The sequence below is a fragment of the Cygnus atratus genome, chromosome 1, assembly GCF_013377495.2.
Source record: "Cygnus atratus isolate AKBS03 ecotype Queensland, Australia chromosome 1, CAtr_DNAZoo_HiC_assembly, whole genome shotgun sequence".
In the NCBI taxonomy this organism is placed as follows: domain Eukaryota; kingdom Metazoa; phylum Chordata; class Aves; order Anseriformes; family Anatidae; genus Cygnus; species Cygnus atratus.
In genome coordinates, this window is record NC_066362.1 from 39082957 (window position 1) to 39095895 (window position 12939).

Below are 12939 nucleotides of genomic sequence, written 5' to 3' on the forward strand. Positions count from 1 at the left end.
TTGTATTCATGTTTAGGGGGAATAGGTGTAGGGAAGGTACATACTCTCTTCAGAAGTGTAAAATTTGAATATATGTTTTTCATAATTTCAAAAAGGCTTATTGGATGCCTGTGGTTTGTAGTAAGATCATTAACAGATGGTTCTCTTGCTTAGACTGCTGCTTAGTATGTTTATTCTTAATATTTGCTTTGTCTTCTATAGTCTTATTTGATAAATGTTTGAAAAAGTGAGCTGGGGTTAACTGGAAAGGCTGGGTAGTTTGTCACATTTGAAAATACCATGGATTCTCCTGAAAGGTCTCAGACAGTGATGAAACCTAGCTGTTAAATGCATCTTTCAGTACCTATTTTGTTAATGCAAATAGAGTATGTTTAGCACTTCACAGCTTAAGGGGCAAGCCTGTGATACTTATTAGCAGTGCAGCACAGTATTACTATATTTTACAATACAGCATATTTCACACAGCTTGTTACACTTACTGTTATTTGTGAATGTATTTTCAGCATATCAATGAGCTGTCCATGAAAATTGACGTGGAATATATACTCTGCAAAGCAGAAGCTATTTCTATGCAGATGATGAATTGCAAGGTAACAATATTTTGAATCTATCTGTGAGCATTTCTAGACAGTGAAAGCAGTAGTTGGCTCTAATTGTATATGTATGACTTGTGAAACAACTAAATGTTTGGGTATGATAAAGGGTGTGCTGTATCTATATGGCACCTACGTTCCAAAAGTCTATAAGCAAGATTAATGTTACAGGGAAATACTGTTCATGGCGGGGGGGAGAAGCTGAATTGTGCCTCTCGATTGTAATTTCTTTACTCTTACTAGGTAACCTTAGTACAAGTAGTTTGATATTTGGTGTGCTCAGAAAAGATGAGGTGAAAGATCCATTGCACTGAATGCATACCAAATGTATTTGACTGCAACTAATGGTTCACTTGATTTAAAAAATGTAATTTCAATAATATGAAGTGTAATTATAATAGTTACGTGGAGTATTATTTTTGTGATGAAGAAGATAATCAGTAACTGATTACTGAGCCTTTTACTGTCTTTTTGAAAAGCAGATGCAGAAAACAGTCTCTTTAATGGAAATAGTGCTGGGAGAGATGTTTGCAGTACAGCCAAATTCAGATGAATGATTACTTATTTTGGGGAGGGGGGAATTTGTAAATTTTATTTTTAAATTTAATTACAGTGTTGGGCTGTTTTTTCCTTCTCTTTTACAGGAATTGCCTCAAGCAGTTAGTGAGATCCTGGGCATAGAAAGCAGTTCCGTAACACCAGATTCAGATACTGGAGAAGATGAAAGTGCAACAGTGCTGAGCTGTCCTACGTCGTTGTATCAGAGTATCTCAACACCTGTAACTGCTGCCAATGGAACAAGAGAAAGCACTCAACAGATGTCTGAGATGCAGAGCTTGACACCTGCATAATTACAGTTGATTAAATTGAAGAAAGACTTTACTGAGCAAGTTTTTTCCAAGCACTTGAGAGATGGATATTTAAATTTGGTGTTGATTAAGCTTTAAGGTTGGAAAGAAAATCTGTACTGTAATGCTCTTGCATTAAAGCTTTACGACATGACTCAACGTAACTATTTTTGTAGTTTCTTCTACCAAAATAGCCTTTTGTTTTCAATAACATTCCTTAATATTTTTGTAGCCAAGTGCATTTTCTTTTTGCTGGTGAACTGGAATTGAATGGTGATTAAGAAAGAATTTGGAAAGTACATATTTGCTGAGCTTTCACACATTGATCTAAGATGGTGTGAGTTCTTTGATTTAAGCAGATTCACAATAGGCCAGCTGAAGCTGCTGTAAAAAAATTTCAAGCTGAAGAGATGCTGATATGTTAAAGATCATTTTGTAAATGAATGGGTTTTCCTTATCTCAAATGTTTACAAAAATATTTGTAAGTATTTGTTGCTGGTTGAATGTAGATTTGAAATGGACATTTTTACATACAGTTTAATGTCCAAATACTGAATTTTGTGTATCTGGGAGTGGATGAACAGTATATTTTTACATTAACATATCTTCACTTTATATATGCATATATATATATATTTACACGCATACACTATATACACAGATGTTTGTGAATACTAGAAGGATAGTCATATTTTCAATATCTGAATAAGCTTGACTGTTCATTCATATGAATCAGTTTGACCAAATTAATGCGCAGCTCAAACTTGGGCTCTTTTTCAAAACTATTTTCTAACTGAAGGAAACTTTCATGTGAATACATTCAGTCTTACACTTGAGGTCATTTTGCAAATAATTTCTTGCAAGTTTACTAATGTTTATCTTTGCTAATATATTAACGGATCAATTAACTACTTAAACTTTTTATGCCAAGATTATTTGGAGAATTAATAAGCAGGTTATTAAAAAAAGTAATCACAATTAACATTAATGCATTTTTTGTATATGCAAAAGGCAGTGTGAGTTTATTCCATGCCACGATGATGTCCTTTGACGTTATGTGAAATTTAACATAACTGATTCAGTGTATTCATTATTTGGTAACTACTGTACATATATAAAATAAAAATCAAAGCTGATTTAGTGTTTTTAATTAAATCATATTTAGAGAAAAAATCTAGTTGTCTCGTTGTTGATCTAATCATGAGATAGAGGGGACAGCTAGCAACCATTAGTCCATTGATATATATCGTATGTGTAATGAAGAGCAGGGGGAATATCTTTCTTGTAGACTGAAGCATGCCTGTCGTCTCTGGACTGTTGATGCTGGATACGGAGGAGCTTTCTTTTCTTTTGGAGCAGTTTGCTATTACAAATGGTATTTGTAACACATAAAGCCAAACACAAGCAATACAAAAAGGCTTTAATAGATAAATCAAGTTTCTACAACAATTTGAGACCTGATCAAACTTCTCACACCAGTTGTGAACAGACACTGAAGAGCTGAATCAGTATAGGCTTTGTTTTTAATATCGTCAATGCGCTATCTCTCATCAGCTAATAAGAAAATCTTACGCGTTGAAAGTCAAGGATTCACCACAGCTCAGCATATCTATAGCCTTTCATTTCCTGCTCAGGAAATTACTGTGAAGCATCATGCCTTTGTTCACTGTGGAGCATTGTGCTTCCTGGCAGCTCATTTAACATGGTGTAGAATACAAAAAGGCATTAAAATTTATATAATCAACACCGTGGTTCAAATATACTAAGCAGGTTAGTTTCAGTATTTTTGGAGCACCTAGTTCACTTTGAAGTGTACTTGTTAAATATTTTTGTCAAAAATTAAGATGAAAGTAGGGAAGGGAAACATCTAAAACTGGGAAATGTAATGCACGAGTCTGTCAATTAACTATGCGTGGGTCTTAGTTATTCGGGATATGCAGTCACAAAATTATACGCAACATTAGGATCTTGAAGTAATAATCGGGTGAATATTTAAGTGCTTAGGAAAAGCGTATGTATTTAAGGGGGATTCTGTAATTTCTTTAAAAATTTCAGTTGTGACTAACAAATACTACCAGCCCTGTGAGGGGAAAAAAAAGTTTGCTTTTTGGGTATAATTATTGACCTTTTCCCTTTGTATGAAGCACTTGGAAGTCAAGGATGAGAAGGCTGCTCCTAAACTACAGAGAGCAGCTGCTGTAGAAGGCTTGGAGTAGGTAGGCTTACTGTGCTTCCCAGCAGTGAAATGCCCATTGCAGTGTTCATTATCTGTAGCTTCCTTCTGCTGACAGGCAACTTGCAAGAGTTACAATCAAGAGCAACCTCATCCTCCACCAACCTGTTCCTGATCATTAGGGATGGATATAGTATAAGCTGAGACTGCAGGCATTGTGAAAGGCCTTAATCAGGATTGTGATTGTTAGCAAAAATGCTCATGGGTTGGAGGTTCTGGATGTGTGATTATGTATTTTTTTTTAAATTCTTGCATTATTTAGATTGCTTAGAATTAACAAATATGAATTAATTCCGAATATAGTTTTGGCTACAGTTGTTAGGATATAAGGCAATAATTGTAAGCAGGTTCCTGCAAACCTGTTTTTTAATGCTTGAACTTGAAGATAGTTATCTTTTGGGGGTGCGTATTTAAAACTTTATGATTTTCAGTCTTAGTATTCTAATAGTACCTGTTCCAAGGTAAGATTTACACTTATGTACTCTTCTCCTTAAGAGATGTTTTTCCATTTTGAGCCTGTTTGGGCAATTTTATTTGCCTGGAAAGTAATTTCTTGAGGCTTTGAGGTTACTGTACGAAAGAGAATTTTCTAAAGGTTCTTGGGAGTTTGGACTAATGTCAACGTTTATAGAATGGATTTGGTAGTGGCAGGTCTAAAAATCTTATAAAAGGGTGATGCTGTACTTACTTGCTCATCATTAATACTCCAGTTATATTGAATAGATTTAGCAGAGGTGTGCCTGTCCTGTTCATCTGTAATCACTGTATTTGTACCCGGCAAGCATCATAGCAAGTGGCCTTCAAACCCATGTCAGGAGTGGAAGTTTAGTGTTAGTAATAGTTGTGGGTAATTTCTCTAAATATCAAGGCTACATATAGTAACGGGTCCTAACTGCTTTAAGAACCAGATATGGAAATCCTGTGATGTTGACTGTATTAGCAAGTTGTTCCCATTGATCTGTAGTTTAATTAAAATGAAGGTGTTACTGTTCAATAAGGCCAGCTTTCTTGCTAACTTTTTTTTTTTTTAATAACACATTTGCTTTTTTTTTTTTCTAGCAGACAAACTTGTAATGCTGATGTTGCCTCCTCACTTACTCTCTCTAGGTTTTTCTCACGTATTGCTCCCCGAAAAATTCTTTGGCTCTCAATCAACCTACGCAGTGAGGATACTTTCAGATGCGTTATTGAGTGCTGAATCGAAGTTCCACTGTGGGAACTTACTAGAAAGCAGTCAAAAGTATTCTCACAACTTTTACTTCTAAAGATAACAGTTCAAAATAAGTTTGAGACACTTTCTTCACATTTTAAAACTAATTTTCTGCTACGGGACTCCCCTAAACTTGAAAAAGAGATTTTATTGTAAGTGATTTGGCATTTAGAATGTAAACCATAGACAGAAGTTTTGGTACCACTGACACAACTCGTGCATGTCCTGGTGTGCTGCAAATGGAGCCTTGCTGAGTTATAGGGACTGCATTTCCATAGGCAACGTGTACGTTCTCAACTTGTTCCATGTTGGACAACAAAGGAAAGTGCTGATGAGGTTACCGGAATTTTAAAAGTATTGATTGACATTATTGACATTAGTATTGATAAAAGTATTGATTGACATTAAAAATGTGGAAATGGGTGATTTAAGTGGGCTATGAGGAGGAATAATCGCTTGCTTAGGAAAAGTGTTGAGCATTTTTCAGTCTCTCATTTAACTGATATTCTGGTATAGATGCAATTTAAGACTGAAGTTGTTTCTTCCATGTGCTGTAGAAAACTGGCTGGTAACAAGATTTTGTCTGTAGCTAACTAAATATCTTAAAATATATATATTTTCCAACCTGCTGACTATTTTCTGAATACTTCCAGACAGTGGTTGGTGCCACCTCTGTCTGTGTGAAAGAATTGTGACAGAGGCTGGTGCTTGTTCATACGGCAGAAATTCTTTGAGCTGTTCTGTGGTGGGAAATCCCAACCCTGGGTTCTGCGCGTGTGCTCATGTACCTATGTTGTGACTGTAAATGAACATTGACATGACACAGCTACATAGCAGAGCATTCAGATTTCATATATGCCTGCAATTAGGTTTCATTTAAAGATACTTTCAAATGCTTTTTCATGGTATTAAAAACCCAAATGAATTGCGCTTCATGTTTAGTGGGACCTGATAACATCTGCTATTCAATTAAGTGATGTTATTGCAGTGCAGATCTCATATAAATTAAGCTTGAAAATCATTTTTCATTTAAGTGGGGATTTTAACCATAAACATTTTCTAGAGCACGTGTGCTATGTTTTCATGTTAAATCACTATCTTTGTCACAAATTAATTTTCTGATGCATTCCAAACAAAATAGATTGTAGGATGTCACTTTTTGCCCCATCCCAAATAAATTTTAGAAATTAGTCATAAATGTATATTTCAAACTGTCCTTGTAATTCAAATAAATTAAATCTTCTAAAACAGTTACGTTTTGAAGGAATTGGATTATAATGCACATCTTGATTATACAGGATACATGTGCCACACAGTAACATTAGTCCTTTTCCGTACGTACCTTGTTATTAACCAACTGCCTGCCTGTTGGGTAGAACTTAACTTTCTGCCCAGGTGAGCACTTCAGGAGACTGCTGTCACTTGTTTCCCCTGTGTGCGGTGTGGTTGGCCCCAGCAAGGAGCCAGGCACCTGCTCAGCCTCTCACTCCCCTCTCATGAAATGTAGAGATAGTTGGAGAAGGTGAGAAGAGCCATGGATGGAGACGATGACAGGGAAAGCAAAAGCTGCTCCTGCAAGCAAAGTGCACAGATTTCATTAACTACTTTGGTCAGTTTGGGTCAGCTGTCCGCTCCCAACCTTGTGTGCACCCCTGGGCTAAGAAGAGACAAAACCTCAGTGCTGTGCACGCACTGCCCAGCAGTAGCCAAAAGCTGGTGTTACCAGCACTGCTTTAGCCATGAATGAAAAGCACAGCACCATGTGGGCTACCGTGAGGAAAGTTACCTTCATCCCAGCCAGACCCAGCACGATATGACAATAGCCACACTTGATGGTGTGCGACCTCATGCTACACTAAATTAATCCTTCCTATTGAAGATCATACTTTTTAAATGCCCATTTAGACTTGATACCGAAATGGTTGTATTACATACAAGCAACTTTTATTCAGTCATTCTGTTGCCTGTCATTAACTCTGCAAGGTGAAACACCAGAAACTTTGCCACAATACTCTTGGTATTTTAACTAGTCCGCTTGTCCCTTAAGTTACTTGGGTGCATGCCAGCTTTGGGCACTGGTGTTGGAGAGCTTCAATGCTCTTCGTGTTTAAAAGACTCTTCTTAAAAGATTCCACACTCTTCAGTTAAAGTAACTGATGCAGGAGACCAAGAAGACCTTTAAAGTATAGGCATGTGATTTCACGGACTCGATAATTCCTCAAGCAGTGAAGCAATATAGCTACTGCTAGAAAAAGTGGTTGTCCAGATTGTTTGTTCTCTTCCTTGTGCTACTATCCTGTTTGTGTGGGTATGATCAATTTGTGCAGGTGTGTGTTAAATCACATAAAGTATCTGATAAGTTTCAGAGCTAACCAGTTCTCTTAGCCAGGTCAACCATCCTGCACATTTTTTCACGAGTGTGTATACCTGAGTATACACATACAGCGAGTTTGTTAAAATCACGGATTTGCAACATTGGAAGGCACTTTTAAAAGCTTGTGACTATAGACTAGCAAGAGCATCTCCTGTTGGAAGGCATATCTTGCTTCTGCCAGATGCTTTCTTGCCTTAGCTCTTCTTAAAGGCTTCCAATAACGTTGGGTCCACAACTGCTGCAGACAACTCTTCCATGGCCTGGTGGTTCTTGCTGTCAGAAGGCCTTTGCTCACACTGAACTGGAAGAGCTTACCGACATGGAAAACATTGCTTCTTCCAGCAATCTTCTGTGTAGCTAGTTTTGTCCTTTTCTCCTGCTTAGTCCAAAACCCCACAAACAAACAAACAAAAAAACCCAACCCAAACAAACCCTGCCATAATTGCAATAGATTTTTATGTACAGATCACCCTTCTTTGCACTCCTATAGACGTTCTCTGGACAAGAGATGATCCATATAATTTTTTTTTTTTGATCTTGGGATGTAAACTGGCTGGAGTAGCCTGGGTGAGATCACCATATTGAAGAGGACTGGAGAATAACTGTAATTCTTGCAGGCTATTACCCAAACACTTTTCAGGTGTTTGTATGCTTCCATGGTAGATTGAGTGATCACATTCAGCTGGTGGTTTTCTGTAGCCTCTGACTCCCTGGATATGAGCTCTGCTTTCCCTTGTAATTGTGCAGCTGGTCTGTAAGTAGCTTGCCACCATCACCTACCCAAGATCTATTTAGATTTTTGTAACTGTTGAGCATCTCTGAGTTAGATACAATCTGGAAATTCAAGGGTGGTCATTTTGTGGTCCTTTGGCCTGTTATTAAATAGCATAGGAGTGAGGGTAGGTACTTGCAGCTCCCCTGTTCTTTACACCCTTCCATTTAACTCTGAATCCGCTCCTTTGTCCCATCTCTTGGTTTCATCTGCATTTTTCCTTATCTGTCTCATGGGATTGTTATGAGAGACCATGGCAAATGCTTCACTACCATCAAGATTGATGATGTGAGTTGTTTTGCCGTGGTCCACAGGACTGGCATAGGAGGAAATGAGATTTACTCGATTCAATTTGTTCTCAGCAAATCCATCTTGACTGTTTAATCATCTGTTATCTTTTAGGTTCTTACAAATAATTTTGCTACTACTGTTTTCCCCCCAGAATTAAATTAGGCTGGTCCAGAACTCTTCAGCCCTTCCTACCCCCATATCTTTTCAAAGATAGGCATCATTTAAGTATTTTTTCATGTGTCCATCCTCTGAGTTATCAAAATAATTATTGATGGCTGAGATTTAATGTGCCTACTCTGTTAGCATAGTTTCTGCACCATGTTATTTCCTATGATCAGATTTAACCCAAGTATTCTCCAATAAATTTTATCCTGTGAAAAGCTGAGAGCTTATCTATCTGTCCCTGCTATTAATTATGATAGCCCCCTGGTCACAGTAGATTCTTTTAGCAAAGCATAATTTAAAATAAAAAAACAAAAACATTAAATACTTTTTTTTAAAAAAGTTTCTTTTCTGTCTTGTCTTTTCCTTGTAGTGGGCTAATAGTTTCATTATTTTCTGACTGCTGCTGTATTTGTAGAGAAAAAGTAATCTTTTGATGTCCTACACTAGCTGCTGTGAATTTTGTACCACAGCTTTTGTCTACATGTTAATGTGTTATGCTGTTTGTATGTAGAAGCTCAGCCCTAGTTTTCATCTTGTGTAAGTCACTTTTTTGAATTGAGGGAAATGAAACTAATGACTTATGATACTCGCAGTAAAAGTATAGTAGAAGACCCCACTTCATCTACAGTGAAATAGTGTCCCAGTGACACTTCAACTTTTTCCTTAAGTGAGCATTGCAGGTTAACCTCAGTAGGGAGCTAAGCCCCACACAGCTGCTTGCTCACTTCCCTCCAGTGGGATGGGGCTGAATCTGAAGGGTAAAAGAAAACTCTTAGGTCAAGGTAAAGGCAGTTTATTAGGTAAAGCAACAGCTGTGTGCACAAAGCAAATAAGGAATTCATTCACTACTTTGCATTGGCAGGCTATTTCCAGGAAAGTAGGGCTTCGTTGTGCATAAGTACTTAGGAAGACAAATGCCATAACTCTGTATGTCTCACCTTTCTCCTCTTTTCCCTTGTTTTTATTTCTGAGCATGACTTTGTATTGTACAGGACATTCCTTTGGTCAATTGGGGTCAGCTGTCCTGGCTGTGTCTCCTCCCAGCTTCTTGTGCACTCCAGCCTACTCTCTGTTGGGGTAGCATGAGCAGAAAGGACCTTGATGCTGTGTAAGCATCCTTCAGCAACAGCTAAAACATTGGCGTGTTATCAGCACTGTTTTGGTTACAACTCCAAAACACAGCACCATATGAGTGACTATGAAGAAAATTAACTCTATCTGAGATAAAGCCAGTACTGGAAGGAGAAGGTTGTCTTTCTGCACTGGGTTTCATCCCTTTGGAAGTTGTAATAACTCTGAATTTATGGAAGTTCTTTAAAAAAAAATAATCTGAAATTGTCAATTTCTGCTTTCTTCTCTGACCCTTCTTCTGCTGAAGATCATGAATTCATTTTATGTTCACTGTCACACAGTCCACATTCTGCATAATATTTTCAACCAGTTTCTCTCTGTTAGCTCAAATCAAATCTATGAGAGCCTTCTATTTCATTGTTTTCTTCTAAAACCTGCATCAAAATTTACCACCTGTACTTCCAGACCTTCCTAGTCAGTCTATCACTTGGTAGATATCTTTTCCCAAAAGCTGTTTTTGATTAAAATCTCCTTAGTGCTATTAGAAGCTCTAAACTAAATTTGTAGTTTAGCAGTATTCCCAGAGCCATATACTGTTTGTTGTACTGCGGCTAGGAAAAAAAAGAAATAAACATTTTCTGTCCATAAATATGTGTCCTTCATTCTGGCATTGATATGGAAAAGTCCACCTACAAAACAGAAGTTACAAAAGAATAATTTCCTCTCTGGGGATAGGCAATCTGTTTGTGGGACTCACGGGCAGGCAGCATTGTTAAAAGAGTTGAATCATTCAGTAGTCCCTGCCTGTTATATAGTTCATGCTGACATAAAGTAGCTTTGTTTGGTTTGCATTCATGAGTCATCCTGAAGAGGTTACGAGAGACAGAAAATCTTTGCCAGCCTCTAGTCACCAAACAGAGCTGTGATAGATAGCAAGGCTACTGGGTAGTGGGGTCATCCCTGATTTGTGTGGTGTCCCAGCTGCACAACTAGCATCTAGCAGCAGATAAAATCATGCTCTGTCATGATGATAGGAGAAAAGCCTAGAGTAGAGCTTGTTTTTGTCACTGGAGCATTTGGGGAGTGCTAAGCAATCCTGCTCACGTAAACTGTTCAACTGCGGGAACTGTGTCCAGGTATCTCATGCATAGCGGACAGGAATATCAAAGTCTAAAGACTCTGACTTGCTTTCCCTTTATTAAAAATACTGAATAAACATGACAGAGAATATCTCTTGGTAACTTTGGATATAAGGCTGAACTAACACATGTAGACATGCTTTCCCCAGCTGGGAAAGCAAAGTAAAACTTCGTGGGTTAGCATAATGAAAATGATTGGTTTGCATTACAGAAGCAAGTAGGGGAACCAAATATAATTACAAGCTTATCGTCAAGCAGAAGAAAGGACCATTATTACATTTTACACATGGGAAACTCTGGAAAAGTGAGGCTAAATGTGCTTGCTTCAGACCTTATATGAATACTGAGGCAGCTGCGGACCCATCCCAGCCCCGAACACCAGGCATGACCTTCCCTTTTAAGAAAGGGGTCACCTTTCTGACAAGGGCCAGTTTGGACTTGAAGCTTTTGCTGGTTTCTGTTAATTGTAGTAAATGATAAGATTCCATGGTACTCCACAGTCTCAAATCTTTTGTTGTGCTTCCATGCTGGTATCTTTTTTTACAAGCAAAATGAATTCCTCAATAAGGCAGATACGTAAACATTAGGTATAAGATGCTGAGGCTAAAGCCAGAGATGTAGACTTTGTAAAGTGAGGCAAGCCACAGCTGAGTATTAGATGTGACGTGAAACTTAGCACCATGAGTACTAAAGCTTTCTGCTTCTTTACTTGTGTAACTTCCTGTTCAGCATTTCAGCTTCAGTGGCTCTGATTTTAACTTTTTCCTCTCGATCTATGTGATCTTTATATATAGCAGTTAAGGCCGCATGGTGCTAGCTGTCGCATTCAGCTAGGCTGCCCCTGCTTGGGGATGCTGCAGGGAAAAGCACCGCTGGAGACTTGCGGAGGGACACAGCAGCCATTTCCCCTGACCGGTGCTTTAGAACAGAGAAAACTGTATGTATTTGAACAAACCTTAACGAAATAGTGCTCCTGATCCAGTTGTGGTGTTCAGTTCTACATTGTGTACGATGGCTAATAGAAAAGTTCTGGAAAACAGGAGAAGTGAGGAAGAAAATACTAGGAAGAGAAAGTGACAAGAGTAAGTGACGAGTATTTGACTTCAGTATGTTAGTATAAGAGAAATAAAGAATCCTAACACTATTTCCCATGTAGACTTGAGAGACGAAGACATTACCTTAACAATGCAGTGAAATTATTGTTTGAGCAATTACTTTCTGCTCATTTACAATTTCTGAGCTTAAACGAGTCTGAAATTAAGTGGGAAACAAATTCTTTAGAAAAAATCTTTACCCTTGAGACATGAGTAATTTAGAGACAAGTGAAGTTGTCTAATATATAAGCAGACCTCCAGGAGCCATACAGGATTGTTTTTACCTTCATAGATGATTAATTGCCTTATTGATGTTGTGGTTAGAAGAGAGTCGTATGAAGAGTCTGGCCCTTACGTAGCTCAGGTAGAAACCACAGCCATTGCTGCCTTGATTAAAAAGCTTTCTCCAATTAAGCATTCTCTTTCAGTGGAAATACTCTTTGCAAGTCATCAATCATCCTTTAATGTAGAAGGTTTGTTAAGTCTTTCATTATATCTCCTATCCCTTAATGCTTCCTCTCTGAGCCAGCCTACTTTTTTATAAAACGGGGAGAGATGAGTTCCTACATCAAAGAATTCCTCACATCAAAGTCAATGTGAAAATATTTCCATACAACTTTTTGTTGCAGAAACTCAGCCGCTACTTTTTCTTGGCACGCACTGGGCGAGGCCTGCTGTCCCTGGGTCCCCCCAGGGCCACCCACAGGGACCCTGGTGGCTCTGGCTTGTAGCCAACACCTATTGGCACCCACAGCTGCAGTTTGGGCTCCAGACACACATTTTTAGGTTCTCCAGTTGTGTTTGGAGCAGCATTCCCTTGCCCAAACTGTTAGCCATGGGTTCGTGCCCGGTGCACCCCGCCATTAAGCACACGGAGTCGGAATCCACATGAAGGTGTTTTAATTAAACAATTAATGATCCAGCATGCCCCTCTGGGCCAGGTGACCTCCTGCTGCCTCATTCGGTGCCCCAGCCCCTCGCGCTGAGGAGTGAAGAACCGAACCCGCTGCCTGGGGCCGGCCCTGGGGAGCCTCCCCACAGCGGCGCCCTACGGGGTTTCGGCCGCCTGCGGCTCCTGAGGGGGTCCCGAGGGGGCTCGGGCTGGGCTCTGCCCCGGGGGCTGCTGTCAGCGGAGGCCGTGAGCGCCCC

The 12939-nt window shown here is 38.9% G+C and overlaps 1 protein-coding gene across 1 annotated transcript in view; it reads left to right on the forward strand.

Moving 5' to 3' along the window:
- The window catches only part of TBC1D15 (TBC1 domain family member 15), a 33026-nt gene extending 30452 nt beyond the window's left edge, over positions 1 to 2574 (forward strand). The window contains exons 16-17 of the mRNA XM_035544005.2: positions 504 to 590; positions 1238 to 2574. Of these exons, the coding sequence (XP_035399898.1) occupies positions 504 to 590; positions 1238 to 1444 (294 nt within the window). The 3' untranslated portion in view covers positions 1445 to 2574. The remainder of the gene's footprint in view (positions 1 to 503; positions 591 to 1237) is intronic.
- Positions 2575 to 12939: the final 10365 nt, after the last annotated feature.